This window comes from Sphaeramia orbicularis, chromosome 5 (assembly GCF_902148855.1).
Source record: "Sphaeramia orbicularis chromosome 5, fSphaOr1.1, whole genome shotgun sequence".
NCBI classification, from domain to species: Eukaryota; Metazoa; Chordata; class Actinopteri; order Kurtiformes; family Apogonidae; genus Sphaeramia; species Sphaeramia orbicularis.
This window is the reverse complement of record NC_043961.1, coordinates 62,109,243-62,126,534: the sequence shown is the minus strand read 5'-3', so window position 1 is coordinate 62,126,534 and position 17,292 is coordinate 62,109,243. Positions and strand designations below refer to the sequence as shown.

The 17,292-nt window shown below is 40.8% G+C and overlaps 1 protein-coding gene across 1 annotated transcript in view; it reads left to right on the top strand.

Moving 5' to 3' along the window:
• mmp24 (matrix metallopeptidase 24) overlaps positions 1 to 17,292 on the top strand; it is a gene marked incomplete at its 5' end in the record, with an annotated part of 30,734 nt that overhangs the window by 11,710 nt on the left and 1,732 nt on the right. The window contains 3 exons of the mRNA XM_030135031.1: positions 1,351 to 1,556; positions 4,258 to 4,396; positions 15,739 to 16,005. Of these exons, the coding sequence (XP_029990891.1) occupies positions 1,351 to 1,556; positions 4,258 to 4,396; positions 15,739 to 16,005 (612 nt within the window). The remainder of the gene's footprint in view (positions 1 to 1,350; positions 1,557 to 4,257; positions 4,397 to 15,738; positions 16,006 to 17,292) is intronic.

Below are 17,292 nucleotides of genomic sequence, written 5' to 3'. Positions count from 1 at the left end.
CAGAAAACTGTACCTGAGTTTAGGAATTCTGTCCCTGGAAAACTGAACGCTGATATAGGACAGATCCACACAGGTCAGCAGTACGGAGCACTAATGCTTTAGGACACAGGTGTCAAACATGCGTCCTGGGGACCAAAACCAGCCCGCCGAAGGGTCCAATCCGGCCCGTGGGATGAATTTGCAAAGTGCAAGTTAGGGCATCAAACTCAAAAATAATCCCATAATAACCTATAAATAATGACAACACCAATGTTTTCTCTTTGATTTAGTGCAAAAAACATTAAATTATGAAAATGTTTACATGTACAAACTATCCTTTAACAATAAAATGTGAATAACCTGAACAAATATGAACAACCTGAAATGTCTAAAGAAAATTAAATTTAATTTTAATAATATTCTGCCTGTTATTAAATGTGTTGTGTCTTTGTAGATCTGATCTGTAATACATATGCATAAATGATTAGTCGAAGCATAATATTGATAAAATTGTACTTATATTTCCTAACAAATTTCATTTTTTTTCAGGTTATTCACATCCTTTTTGTTTGGATAGTTTGTAAACGTAAATAGTGGCATAATTTAATGTCATTTTTTTGGGCTAAAACCATTCGGAGTTGTCATTTATTGGCTGTCATGCTATTATTGTACTGGTCCGGCCCACTGCTGACTAAATTAGGCTGAATGTGGAACCCGGAAGAAAATGAGTTTGACACCTGTGCTTTAGGAGAACAGTCTGTGATATACCAGCAGAATTCACACGTCAGACCTGTTACGTCTGCGTGAATAAGAACGGTCACAACATGATGTGCACATGAGTGCTGTCCTCCATAGACGTCTGTCTGTGTCTGCGTCGTCGACAGATGAATTCTACAATATTGTAAACCTGACTTTGAATCAAACGCTCTTGCTGCTCAAACATTTGTGCAAACGTCTGCATCTGTAAAAACCATATCGCTATGACGATAACAAAAACAGTTAAATGTCCATGATTCTGTCCTTTGACTTTGGACTGAGCACTTTAATGGACACTGCTCATTTCTGTCCAATGGATGAACCACCTCAGCACATGTGGTTTGGTTTACAGATTTATGTCCACTTACAAAAATGGACAATGTGAAAGAGAACTGCACCAAAATAAAAAAAACAAACATCTGGTCCGACCCAAAGCAGGTGGACTATCGGAGTTTCCTGGTGTGAGTACACCCTTAGATAACACCATGAATTAGAAATGACTCCACTTCAGAACTGAATCAGAACACAGTGACTCCTGTTGTTGGTCTGTGGTTCTGTCACATGCATCCACATCACCATCATTCATGTTGTTGTTGTTGTTGTTGTTGTTTGCAGGCATTCCCACCGCCATGCTGGAGCCCACCAGGCCGTTACCCACCTTACCTTCAAGACGGACACACTCCACCTCTGAACGAAAGCATTCCCGCCCCCCACGTCCGCCCGGCGACCGGCCCGCCCTGCCCGGAAACGGCAAACCCAACATCTGCGACGGCAACTTCAACACTGTGGCCTTCTTCAGACGGGAAATGTTTGTGTTCAAGGTGAGCAGAGGTCATGGAAACCAGGATGTAAATGTACTGGAGATGTGAACGGGAGAAGGGATGATCACCTGGTGAGTATCTATGGAAACACCAGGAGGGGGAGGGGCTGGACCATTCAGAGAGGAAGGAGTACAGCACTACCCCTGAGAACTGGGGTTAAAGGGGGAGGGCCAAGGGGGAGGGGCCAAAGGGGAAGGGTTGGACCATTCAGAGAGGAAGGAGTACAGCACTACCCCTGAGAACTGGGGTTAAAGGGGGAGGGCCAAGGGGGAGGGGCCAAAGGGGAAGGGTTGGACCATTCAGAGAGGAAGGAGTACAGCACTACCCCTGAGAACTGGGGTTAAAGGGGGAGGGCCAAGGGGGAGGGGCCAAAGGGGAAGGGTTGGACCATTCAGAGAGGAAGGAGTACAGCACTACCCCTGAGAACTGGGGTTAAAGGGGGAGGGCCAAGGGGGAGGGGCCAAAGGGGAAGGGTTGGACCATTCAGAGAGGAAGGAGTACAGCACTACCCCTGAGAACTGGGGTTAAAGGGGGAGGGCTAAAGGGGAGGGGCTAAGGGGTGAGTTGGGATTGGGCCCATGACTTTTCACAAAGTGTCTTTAGTTCAGTTTCAGAACACGTGCCTCACATACAATCAGTAAAAGACTGGACTCTCCTCTGTTTTAGACTCTACTCTTTTTTTGTTTTGGACTCTACTCTGTTTTGAACTCTCTTCTTAGATAAAATAAAAAAAATAGATGTCAAAAATAAAACCAAATATTAATTTTGTTTCAATTTCCTTCAGACTTGTCTCATATATAGAGGTAACTGATATGACATCAGCACACACATAGACATGATGACATCAGCACACACATAGACATGATGACATCAGCACATGCATAGACATGATGACATCAGCACACATAGACATGATGACATCAGCACACACATAGACATGATGACATCAGCACACATAGACATGATGACATCAGCACACATAGACATGATGACATCAGCACACATAGACATGATGACATCAGCACACATAGACATGATGACATCAGCACACATAGACATGATGACATCAGCACACACATAGACATGATGACATCAGCACACATAGACATGATGACATCAGCACACACATAGACATGATGACATCAGCACACATAGACATGATGACATCAGCACACACATAGACATGATGACATCAGCACACACATAGACATGATGACATCAGCACACATAGACATGATGACATCAGCACACACATAGACATGATGACATCAGCACACACATAGACATGATGACATCAGCACACACATAGACATGATGACATCAGCACACACATAGACATGATGACATCAGCACACATAGACATGATGACATCAGCACACATAGACATGATGACATCAGCACACACATAGACATGATGACATCAGCACACGCATAGACATGATGACATCAGCACACGCATAGACATGATGACATCAGCACACACATAGACATGATGACATCAGCACACACATAGACATGATGACATCAGCACACACATAGACATGATGACATCAGCACACATAGACATGATGACATCAGCACACACATAGACATGATGACATCAGCACACACATAGACATGATGACATCAGCACACGCATAGACATGATGACATCAGCACACGCATAGACATGATGACAACAGCACACATAGACATGATGACATCAGCACACACATAGACATGATGACATCAGCACACACATAGACATGATGACAACAGCACACACATAGACATGATGACAACAGCACACACATAGACATGATGACAACAGCACACATAGACATGATGACATCAGCACACACATAGACATGATGACATCAGCACACACATAGACATGATGACAACAGCACGCATAGACATGATGTCATCAGCACACACATAGACATGATGACATCAGCACACACATAGACATGATGACATCAGCACACACATAGACATGATGACATCAGCACACACATAGACATGATGACATCAGCACACACATAGACATGATGACAACAGCACGCATAGACATGATGTCATCAGCACACACATAGACATGATGACATCAGCACACACATAGACATGATGACAACAGCACGCATAGACATGATGTCATCAGCACACACATAGACATGATGACATCAGCACACACATAGACATGATGACATCAGCACACACATAGACATGATGACATCAGCACACACATAGACATGATGACATCAGCACACACATAGACATGATGACATCAGCACACGCATAGACATGATGACATCAGCACATGCATAGACATGATGACATCAGCACACGCATAGACATGATGACATCAGCACACATAGACATGATGTCATCAGCTGGATTGTCTTTAAATGGACATGTTCCTCCTGCTCCAGATGACATTTGATTAAAACTTTTCTAGTGTTTTGTTCCATCCAAACAACTTTCATTTACCTATATTAGTGAATTTTGGACAACTCTGTATCCCATAATGTAACTTAAGTCCTCAGTTACTTTGGCCGTTGTATCAGATACTTTCAGCTCCAATCCAAACTCCAGCATGGGGAAATGTCTAACATAATTTCCCAGAACATCCTTTCTTACTCACTTTAAATGTAATTATTCCAGTAGTTGTGTTTTGGAAGCAGCTGATGCTCGTCTCTCTTTAAACTGGGCTCTTTTCCAGGACCGCTGGTTTTGGCGTCTGCGGAACAATAAAGTGCAGGAGGGTTATCCCATGCAGATTGACCAGTTTTGGAAGGGCCTCCCACCTCGGATTGACGCTGCCTACGAGAGATCTGATGGGAAATTTGTCTTCTTCAAAGGTAACCAGTGATGGGCAGATTACTTTTTAAAAAAGTAATTAGTTACAGTTACTAGTTACTTACCCAAAAAGTAATTGAATTAGTAACATAATAACTCCTTCAGAAATGTAATTTGTTACCAGGGAAAGTAATTATTGTGTTACTTTTTTGAAAAACCTTCAGTTCTTATCGTTCACTGAAAAGAGCCGTTCAAAAGACTCGACTCGTCCGTGAACGCCTCACCTCTGGTGCCTGTCTGAGTCAGGACAGATAACAGCTGTTAGATCTCAGTGCACAGCAACGCACCACATTTCACTGACGCTAACGGGAATGGTGTTGGAACATTTCAAATAGTAATTCATTAGATTACCCGTTACTGGGAAATAATAACGGCATTAGTAACGCTGCTATTTTTAACGCCATTATTCCCAGCACTGAAGGTAACATTTAAAAATACTGTGAATTGTACAAAACATTCCCTCCTTTTTAGTTTGTACCTGCATGAGTGCTGTACATCTGCTTGAAACTGATGACCAGCTGATCATTTGGTATCTTAGTGGTATTATGTGAACCTAAATCTGACTAAACCCACTGTATAACAGTGTGCTAACAGATGGAGGAAGGTGCTACAGTGAGTAACACTGTTTTTGGCATCGCTGCATCACTTTTTATACAATGAGTTACTATTAAAAAAGTAGAGCACAGAATTTAACATTCTGACACTGATGATCACATCTACACCGCCTTAAAGCGTCACCAAATGTTTTCAGTCTATTTTCGTGTGCGGTGCCAGTAAAACAGTCCATGTGTTAAAAACACACACGTTTGTGTAGTTGGAACTGTTTTACTACCATGTGTTACAGACACTCAGGTCCAATCTGGATCAGATCCAAGTTCAGTCTTTATAGAGAAACTTAATAAACGGAGCCAAGGAGACTGTGCACAGCGTTTGGGACGTTACAACTTTATTCACATGAACACAGAGGTTTCAGCTGTTTTAAATATTTCATGCACAGCGTTCACTCCAGTGGACAGTTCTTGTCCAGCTGTTCTCTGGTATATTCATGGGTTTGGTTCTTTTAGTTCTAGGGATGCACCCATACCACTGTTTTCCAGACCGAGCACAAGTACTTACATTTGAGTACTTGCCGATGCCGAGTACCGATATGAGTACTTAATACCACTACAGTTCTTAGTTCCTTTTGAAAATGTGCTTTATTGTCATTGTCACACTCAGTATCGGACCGATACTGGTATCGATATCAGTGCATGACTAGTTGCATATCAGCTGACACAGTGGAGGCTTGTGCGTCATCTCATACACTGACTTTCATATTATTACTGTAACTTTGCTGTTCTTGATAAACCTGATCTGCAGTAACATGTTTGAGTGTAAATTAATTGCTAATTGTTATGGGACTGTAATTTACCATTTTATTTTTTAAACAAAAAGGGTTTTTTTTGCATATTATCTCCATGAAGTGAATAATAACTCGTATTAGAGTATGTTAAAATGTGAGAAAATATCAGATTAACTGCATAAAAAATTTTTATTGGATAGTTTTCCATATCAGTTTCTGATATTAGGTTTTAAATACTTGTTTCTTTGCTTCAAATATTAAACGCATGGTGTCCAGCTGAGTGGGCGTTTTTGTAACTCTTTAAAAAAAAAAAAAAAAAAAAAGAAGTCGATTGCATTGTTGTTGTTTTTTTTTATGTTTAATGAGGAATAAAAACACTCAGGAAAAATATCTTGACTAAGGTTCTCATAATTCATTCATGAAAGGGTTAAACATTTCCAGCTGTTTTTATTGGGTAGATGTTTCAGTGGTTTCCAGATTTGTTCAGACTTCCATGTTTTAACCGTTCATTTAATCAGTGAGGTGTTCTTTTAAAGATGTTAAACCAAAAACAAAAACAGTTTTGTTGCACTACCTCTATGTTTCTTTTCCTCCAAGTAAGTCCTCATATTTATTGCACAGGTTCACACAAACCTGAGCCTGGCCTGGTCTGGCCTGGCCCGGCTCTGAATGAGTAAAGTATGTACAGTAAAATGAACTTTATTGTCCCCTGAGGGAAATTCCTCTTGGGCACAGTGCTACATATTGTTGCTTCACAAAACAAGATCAAAAACACCATCACATGGACACATTAGAACAGTGACAGTTAGTCTGTCCTATAAGACACACATGGACTACATTTGACAATCACAACACAGAACATATACAGACGCCTGAAGTGCAGGAAAAAAAAGTGCTAAGTGCTAAAGTGCTGGGTGTTTGTTGCCCGTTACTCTATTACACTAGTTTTTAACATTGTTCAGCAGCTTAATGGACGCTGGGACAAATGATCATTTGAGGTGGTGAGTTTGGTATTCGAAGGTGGGGTGTTTACAGGAGGCCTTTTTGACCCTAACTGGTCTATTATTCCAGTTATTTGTGCTCAGTGTGTGTAAATGCAGGTTCTGTCTGACCGTCTTCCTGTTGGACTCTGGTGGGTTGGACGTTCAGTCTGTTTCTGTCCACGGCTCTGAGTAGGGCTGTTGGAAAACATCGGTTCTGCAATATTTTGCGATATTTCATTTCACAATACAGTAGTGATATTAAAAAGTACTGAATTGGATTGAACGCAAATCCTGTTCTGATGTTAGTTGTGAACTAATAGAATCTGAACATTTGAACAGGATCTGAAACTGGAATGTCTGGAAAACAGAATTTCAGTTTGAACACAGTTGGAACATTTGCTGATAGAACATTAGATCCTGTTGGGATCAAATACAAATGTGTTTAGGATTTGGGCAGATTTCTGCTGGAATTCAGTTCTTCAAGGAAATAATTGTTTTTAAAAAAAGAAACAAACTAAAAACTGCCTTTTTAACAGTATCATGATATATTGTGATATATCGTATTGTGATCCTAGTGTTGGGATTTGCATCGTATCACCAGATTTGTGCTGACACAGCCCTAGCTCTAAGTCCTCATGACTGTTCTCAGTGTAACTGTTGGTATCAGTCTGGTGTGGGTCAGTTTCTTTTGGCTGAATTGGTTCCTCTCATGTGCTTTAAAATCAGACGATCTCGTTCTTAATCTTCGATGGAAAACCTTTGCAGAGTCATGGAGTGCGGTTCATCTGTCCGTCTTCCATCTGCTCCTCTGTTATTAGAATGTGTCCTGCTCCTCCTGAAAACATATTTAATAAAGTGTGAACTAGAGAATGCTGCAGCAGCAGGGAGCGCCCCGCCTAAAGTCAGAGACCACAGGTGTCAAACATGCGTCCCGGGGCCCAAATCTGGCCCTCCAAAGGCTCCAGTCCGGCCCTGGGATGAATTTATGAAATGCAAAAATTACACTGAAGATATGACCAATCCTTTTAGTTCAGGTTCCACAGTCAGACCAATTCCATCTGCAGTGGACAGGACCAGTCAAATACGATCATAATAACATAGAAATAATGACAACTCCAAGTGTTTCTCTTTGTAAATGTACACATTTTCATGTATTTACACTAAAACAAAGTATAATTTTGCAAAAATGTTTGAATAACCTGAACAAATATGAACAACCTGAAATGCTTTAAGAGAAGTCAGTACAATTGGACCAATATTCTGTCTGTTAGTAAATGTTCTGTGTGTTTGTAGATCCACTGTGATCTGTCAGTTCTAATGTACATGTGGAAATGAGAAACTGAGGCAGAATAGTGTTCAAATTACACTGATGTTTTCAGTTTGTTCATGTTATTCACATCTTTTGAAAGGACAGTTTGTAGAAGGAAACATTTTCATAATGTAAATTTACTTTTTTCACTCTAAAACAGAAAAGTTTGGAGTTGACAATATTTCTATATTATTCTGTTATTATTTTCCTTCATTTTCTGAACCCTCTTCATCCTCACTAGGGTCACAGGGGCGGAGCCTATCCCAGCTACTTATGGGTGAAGGCGGGGTTCACCGTGGACATGTGACCAGTTCATCACAGACTGAACACATACAGACAAACACACTGTGACATTCACACCTATGGGGGATTTAGATGAACCCATGAACCTATCAGAGCATGTGTTTGGATGGTGGGAGGAGCCAGAGGACCAGAGAGAACCCACACAGACACAGGAGAACATGGAAACTGCACACAGAAAGGTCCCACCCCCATGGACTAAAGGTCCCACCCCCATGGACTAAAGGCCCCACCCCTATGCACTAAAGGTCCCACCCCCATGGACTAAAGGCCCCACCCCCATGCACTAAAGGTCCCACCCCCATGGACTAAAGGTCCCACCCTCATGCACTAAAGGTCCCACCCTCATGCACTAAAGGTCCCACCCCCATGCACTAAGGGTCCCACCCCCATGCACTAAAGGTCCCACCCCCATGGACTAAAGGTCCCACCCTCATGCACTAAAGGTCCCACCCCCATGGACTAAAGGTCCCACCCTCATGCACTAAAGGTCCCACCCCCATGGACTAAAGGTCCCACCCTCATGCACTAAAGGCCCCACCCCCATGGCCTACAGGCCCCACCCCCATGTCCTGGTGTTGAATTGAAGCCAGGCCCTTCTGTCTGGTCTGTCCTCTGCACCACTGGGTCACCTGTTATTCTTTTCAGATGTCACATGTGGCTGAATGTGGAACTGAACTAACAGGAGTCGAACAGAACTGTGTGTGAACCTCCGTCATCCTCTGTCTGCTGACGCTGGACTCACTCATCTCATCCTCTCTCTCTGTTTCTGTCGCTCTCACACTTTTTCTCACTTTCTCTGTAACTCTTCTGCACACACACACACACACACACACACGCACACACACACACACACACACGCACACACACACACACACGCACACACACACACACACATGCACACACACACACACACACATCCACAGACACACACACACAGACACACACACACACACACACACACACAGACACACAGACACACACACACACACAGACACACATAGACACACACACACACAGACACACACACACACACACACAGACACACACACACAGACACACAGACACACACACACACACACACACATGTGAGGCAGTACAAAGGCACATATAAGCAGGAACCATGCGCACACAGGATGTGGGCAGGATGTCTTTGTCGGTGCAGCGTCCACAGCTGTGCTTTGGAACCGTCAGCGCTGTGACCCTCAGGTTTCATCTGTGGTCCTTTTATCACTGTGTGTCGTGTCCTGTTGTTTTATGCATACTGATGGTACTTCAGTGGTTCCCAGTGTTTTTTGGCTCCTGATTCCATTTTAACATCACAAATTTCTGTCAACCCCAGACATTAAAAACAGACACAGTTTTTTTTGCTGAAATTAAATTTTTTTGATCATGTAATAGTTTGCTATACTATGTCGCAAATAAACGTTAATGTTAGAGGACATTTAGTCTGTATAATGTCTGTTATTGTGGACAGAGGCACTAACTCCAGGTGCAGGTTACTGCACAAAGAGAGAATGTGATTTTCCTTGGTCAGGATACGTCCAGTCAGTCCAGCTGGGATGAATTACCGAGTGAATAACTGAGTAATTAAGGAATTTTGAATCAATAAATACATACTGGCCACAATGAACATTTGACAGATAAGCAGAACCACAGTGCTTCAGTTTTAGCTTCACACTTTATCATGTCTTTTATGTATTATGATTGTCTCTCTCAACTCACCATATATTTTATTAGTAAGGGTTTTTTTTGTATTTTTATCAGTTACTAGAAATTTCAGGCGACCCCATTTGAATTCCAGGCGACCCCACGTGGGGTCCCAACCCCAAGGTTGAAAAACACTGGTACTTGATTCACCTGTTTTTTATCATATAATTTAATCGTGCCTTTAGATGTAAAGCACTTTGGGCTTTGTTATGTTGTCGTAAAGTGCTATAGAAATAAACTTTGATTTGATTTGGATTTTTTTTAAGTTTCCCTCCTCGAGCTCACATCAGGTGGTAAAAAAAGAAAAGTGCACTTTCAGGGTTTTTTCAGGTTCGGAGGGCTTCGTTTGAAATTCTTCTATTTTTACCGTGTAAGACGGTGGGAGCCGGCGGAGCTCATGGTGTGCACGTAAACACCGAGCACAAAAACGGCACTATCCAATAATCCAAAAGCTGTAGAGCAAGGCATGTGTGTTTGGGTTCAGTCAAACCCAGGGAATACACACAGGAATGAGTGGACAAATCTAAGCACCGAGACTGAAGGGAAAAAAAACATGTTTCAGCATCAAATTATTACACTGTCATCATTAACTGAGCATTTGGTTTACAATATACTCATAAAACTAAGTTTTCATCTTTCCTCCGGTGGTGGAAGTCAGTAAATTCTCATATTTCAGTCTGCATCAAAGCCACAGAAACACATGACATGATGATATTATTACTTTATACTTTAGATTTAGACTGAGTCACTGAGGAAAGGGCAGCAGACACTTTACATTTGGACAAAAATGAAGTACGGTGGTCCACTAGGGACAAATACATTCCAACGGTCCAATGTGTCTGAGTTTAAGAAAACAGCTGCAAATAAAGAAACGATGCAAATTCACAAACTCAAACACAGTCTGAACCAGGAACGAAAAGAATCAACAAACAAAGACACATGAATACTCACCAAATGTTCTGCAAATGAAGAAACAGTTCAAACCAAGAAAACGTGTAAATGGAAACCGCTGCAGAACCAGGTTTGGAACGCTTCTGGTGGACTGACTGTTTCCTCAAACTCAGACACATTGGACCGTCAGAATGTATTTGTCCCCTGTGGACCACCGTACTTTCTGCACTTTTGTCCAAATGTAAAGTGTCTGCTGCCCTCTCCTCAGCGACTCAGTCTACATCTAGGCCAGGCAGATTTATGAGTAAGCACAGTTCATACACAGGTCAATCCACAGTGTTTTATAAAAATGGAAAAGAGACCAATTAAAAACACACAATTACAATTAAAACATAATCAGTAAAACATAAATAATAATCAATTAAAACAAAGTAAAAGGTCAGAGGTCAGATAGAAGCCTTTCAGTTGTTCTGTGCACAGTTGAACAGAAGTGTTTTCAGCCTGGACTGAAACACTGGCACAGTTCAGGTCTGTGTGACGTCATCAGACAGACTGAAACACATAGAACTGAAACACACAGAACTGAAACACATACAACTGAAACACATACAACTGAAACACACAGAACTGAAACACATAGAACTGAAACACATACAACTGAAACACATACAACTGAAACACACAGAACTGAAACACATAGAACTGAAACACATACAACTGAAACACACAGAACTGAAACTCACAGAACTGAAACACACAGAACTGAAACACATACAACTGAAACACACAGAACTGAAACACATAGAACTGAAACACATAGAACTGAAACACACAGAACTGAAACACATAGAACTGAAACACACAGAACTGAAACTCACAGAACTGAAACACACAGAACTGAAACACATACAACTGAAACACACAGAACTGAAACACACAGAACTGAAACACATACAACTGAAACACACAGAACTGAAACACACAGATCTGAAACACACAGAACTGAAACACACAGAACTGAAACACATACAACTGAAACACACAGAACTGAAACACACAGAACTGAAACACACAGAACTGAAACACACAGAATTGAAACACACAGATCTGAAACACAGCTTCACCCTGTTTAGTCCTGACTCTGGGCACCAGCAGAAGGCCAGTCCCTGAGGTTCTCAGACCAGTCCCTGAGGTTCTCAGACCAGTCCCTGAGGTTCTCAGACCAGTCCCTGAGGTTCTTAGACCAGTCCCTGAGGTTCTCAGACCAGTCCCTGAGGTTCTTAGACCAGTCCCTGAGGTTCTCAGACCAGTCCCTGAGGTTCTCAGACCAGTCCCTGAGGTTCTCAGACCAGTCCCTGAGGTTCTTAGACCAGTCCCTGAGGTTCTCAGACCAGTCCCTGAGGTTCTTAGACCAGTCCCTGAGGTTCTTAGACCAGTCCCTGAGGTTCTCAGGGTCCCAGATGGTTCATATGGGGCCAACATGTCCCAGGTGGACTTTGGTTCTAGTCCATGGACAGACCTGTAGACCAGCAGAGCTGTTTTAAAGTCTGTTCTCTGAGCCACAGGAAGCCGGTGCACAGATCTGAGCACAGGACTGATCTGGTTTCTAAAGTTTATCATAATAATATCATCATGTCGTGTGCTTCTGTGGCTTTGATGCAGACTGAAATATGAACGTATACTGACTTTTATTGAACTAACATTTATTAATTTACAGTTCTTCTATACTGAGGGGGTTACATGATCACTGCTTTGATCCTATAACAGTAATAGGACTCATCAAAGCTCTGTTGTGAACATGTGTTTTTCTTCCTCTCGCTCCACATGCAGTTCAAGGTCTACACTGACTTTAACTTTCATCTAACGGATGCATAAATGTGTTTGAATACTCCAACACCACACATACCTGTCAGTGTGCTCCACATTCAAGCAGTCGTACAGTTTATTTAGTTGAATCTTTATGTGTTTTTTCAGTCGACACAGACGCTGTACCTCCGTTTATCCGAAGTCTTTATGGAGGAGTTTTAGGATTTAACCGTCTGTGTTTAATCTCTTTGTATTTTCCCACATTTGTGTCTAAACATGAAAACGGTCTGTTTGTTTGTCCCAGCTCCGTCAGTGCAGGAGAAAGCATTAACTGTCAGTTAAACACGTCTGTGTCTTCACAGGGTTCACAGCAGTACATTATTAGATTTATTTAGAAGGGATTGGTGCTGACATCACGTCTTCTGCCACAGATCTTGTGTTTTGGACTTCTCTTTCTCCGTCTGCCAGTGACATATTGCAGAAACCAGTGAATAGATTCCTTTAAAAACACAGACTGACCTTGAGCCGAGGAGCGATTGATCAGTTTTTGTGTGATTTGTGTTTCAGTCGATATAAATCCTCCATAAATAATCTACGATAGAAGAAACCTTTTGCACTGATACATTTATCTGTGTTTTTAACAGCAATTTAGAATGTTGGAAAAAAGACAAAAACCCAGGCCCTCTGAGTTGGAAAAATTAGAAATTGTTAAGGGTCAAAACACGGTATTCAAACTCTCTCTGACGGGACATTTTAGAGACAATTTGACAGATTATTGTTGCTAAATGACCCATGTTTTTACTTTTAAATTCATTGTATCTTTAGTTGGACCATAAAAGATTATCCAAAACAAGGAGCTACTTTATGAAGGTCAAAAATTCATGGGAAGGAATGCTTCTCAGACCAAAAAAGAGTTGGTTCGAGGTGCTCTTCAGAAAAAGGAATTCATAAAGTAGATATCAAACTGGACTCTCTTTAAACATTAAACTGTCTTTATGAATGTGGGACGGTCAGGTCTAGACATGAGCGCGCCGTGTTAATAAAGACATTTTAATGTTTAAAGGGAGTGCCTTGGATTTTTCTTCCAGTCTAATATCTAAGGAGCTACTTTATTTTGAAATAAAAGTTGAAATGGAACTCAATTAATGTTTGTTCTGTGACGGCACACGACAGTGTTTGGACCCGTACAAAGCCTTTCTTTGATGAGGGCCTGGAGGTTCATTCTTTGGGGCTGGAGTTAAAAACACACCAACATGTGTCTTCTTCAGGTGGTTCTTCAGATTCTACAGCCTGTGTTATTATTATTGGATGGAACAGTGTGGATGGACGCTGTATTGGCTTCAAATGGACTGAACCCAGCTGCCTCTGAATCCACATATTTATTTTTACATATGGACATTATATAATTTTACATATATCTTTATACACTGGAAGACCAGATAAGTTGAGTTGACTTTAAAAACTGGAGTAAACTCGTTGCCTTAAAACATTTCAGTAATGAGTACTGAAAACTGGAGTGTATGAAACTGAAATGCTTGATTTGAATGGAATTACTATTTTCAGTCCAACACACTAAATGCCAAGTTAATTTAACTTCAAATTTGTTGCAGTGTCAGTTGTTTTGTAGAATCATTAGACTGAATATCATCAGTTCATTAAACTCAGTTCCAAGTAGATTTAAATTTAAATCTTTTGCAATATAAATTGTTTTGTATAATTATTAAACTTAATATATTGAGTTTATGACACTTAATTCCAAGTTCATTTAATTCAAAATCAAAAGCAGTATTAATTTCAATAAACAAAAATAAATAACTACCAAAATGACATTCTTTTTCTTTTTTAGTTTGCTGTAGAAGTTTTAATTTCAAGCTACAACATGAAAGTCATGGAATATAATGTCTTGGCTACAAAAGCAGATGTTTCCAAACTTTCTCTCTATGAGATACACTGTAAAAACAAACCTTTAGAATCTACTCAATAAAAGTGAAATAACAATTTGCATTAATTTTGTTTGAGTAGATTTGACCCCATATTTGGAATAAAATGTAACTAAATTTAACAGCTATAACACTAAAAGAAATGAGGTAAACTCCACCAATTACACAACAAATTACTCCTGAAAAGTGAGTCATATAAACTCTTAATTATTCATAGAAATATGTTCATTTATTCAATTATTATTAAAAAATTATCAGTGTTATTAATGAACCATTACTTATTCAGAGAAGGCTAGTTTTACAGAATCTAAAGTACTCCAAAGTGTCCATAATAAGTTCAAACCCCTGAGAATTAAAAGACTGACAAACACAGGAAGGATTCAGCAGGGACCCTCTAACCCCAGCAAATATGTGAGGAACCAGAAATGATCACTTCACTCTGGAACTATATTTTTACCACCCCTGTTTGAGAGGCCATTACAGAGCGTCATGAAAAACAAAGGAGACACTGAGCTCATGGTGCAAGAATCTGCAACTGAACACAAATATTCATTCAACGAAAAAACGAACAAAAGTGTCCGACCACCAGAACTGTGCATGAGAAAAACAGAACAGCACTTCTGATCGACTCAGAACACTGAAACACATCAAAACTGTCCACACACTAGTTTGTCCCAAAGCATGCTGGGAAACTCCCCCCAGCTGCTGCTCCTCCAACACATCACAATATTATGGGATAGATTTTATTCGATTATTTTAAGTAGCAGTTGTTACTGTGAACAAACAGGCAGTGTTACCAAATTATTTAAGTACAATGTAATTAAAGGATTTTAGTCAACACAAAGTCCAGCCTTACAGTGGACATGTTTCTTTTCCCTTTATTTCATGAAATCAAGGCTTTTTACAGTTTCTAATTTTTCCAACTGAGTGCCTGTGTCTTAGGGCTGTTTTTGGGTTCTTCATGCCCTCTCCATCAGCTCCTCTGGTTTGTTTCATACCAGCAGCACCCTGTCTTTGGTTCATTTAGACTGTTACTCTAAACCGTGCCCTCTCCTCCTCGTAGGTGATAAATACTGGGTGTTTAAGGAGGTGACTGCAGAGCCCGGTTACCCCCACAGTCTGGTGGAGCTGGGCAGCTGCCTCCCCAAAGACGGCATCGACACGGCGCTGCGCTGGGAACCGGTGGGGAAGACCTACTTCTTTAAAGGGGACCAGTACTGGCGCTACAACGAGGAGAAACGAACGGCCGACCCAGGGTACCCCAAACCCATCAGTGTGTGGAAGGGGATCCCCAGCGGCCCCCAGGGAGCCTTCATCAGCAGGGAAGGATGTGAGTACTGGACATACATGCTGAACTGGGTTTACACAGCTCATCTTTAACCTTTAGGCCTCTGAGTCTGTTTGGGCCGTTTGTCAGTCCTTTTTTGTTCAAAGTGATTTTTATTACATATCAAGTCACAGAAAAGTATAATACAGTCATTGTTTTTTTGTTTTTTTTTGTTTTGTATTTTTTAACCCAAACCCATGAACATTCCCACCCTGTTGCACAAAAAAGAGATAACTGACAATAATAATAATCCTACTATAATGGACGTTCTGTGTCCGACACGTGTCCTGATGTTGCACCACGGGAGGGTGTACGGGTGCAATGCAACTAGTAAGAAATGAATAAGGAACACAGATAGTAGTCACAGACTCGTTTTAATCAGACTACTGCGGAATAAGTGAGGGATCTGCCTCTTTTATGGGATTCAGAACAGGTTTATCAGTCCTTTTGATTTGGCCTTTCTATACTATAAAAACAAATGTTTACTATACCCATGTTTGGGATCTGTTTTTCAGCACAACTTCATCTATATCATCTATTATTTTTTCAATTTAACCTACTATAAAAACACAAAAGGACAGGGACAAAAGGTGTGTGTGTGCGTGTGCGTGTGCGTGTGCGTGTGTGTGTGTGTGTGTGTGTCAGACTACAGTGCACATAGTACAGAAGCCTTATGGGCTTTGGCTGCTTTTGTCACAAATACCAGTGTGTGTGTTTTAAAGCTGCTGGGATCTGACATTTCATCCTTAAACCTCTAACGTACAGAGCTGACGAAGCTGGAAACATAAAAGGAACAGTTTTCTTTCAATGTTTCCCTCTGGAAATGGATTGTTGTTAAAGTTTAAAAAAAAGTTCAGACTATCTAAACCTCACCATCTGTGTGTGTGTGTTCCACAGAAGTCTGTTCTGTAAAGTATCTACCTTTAAAATCATGTACACGGCTGAGTATTTTCCCCAGGTTTGAACATAAACTGTGCAGTAAACCTGGGACATGATCAGCATGTGCTCAGTTGTAAATAGTGTATACAACTTTCTTGATTGTGTTTATTTAGATTTTGCACTTTCTTTGCTCTTGTGTGCTTGTACTTTGCTGCTGTAAACCTGGAATTTCCCCCTGTGGGACTAATAAAGGCTTATCTTATCTTATATCATTTAATAACTCTATGACACTTTACTGTAATTTAATTTAGGGCAAATTATTAAAATATTATATGGATATTTTTGTGTCATTTACATATAAACAGTGTGTTTCAAGTAGGGATGTCCTGATCCGATCTACAGATTAGTATC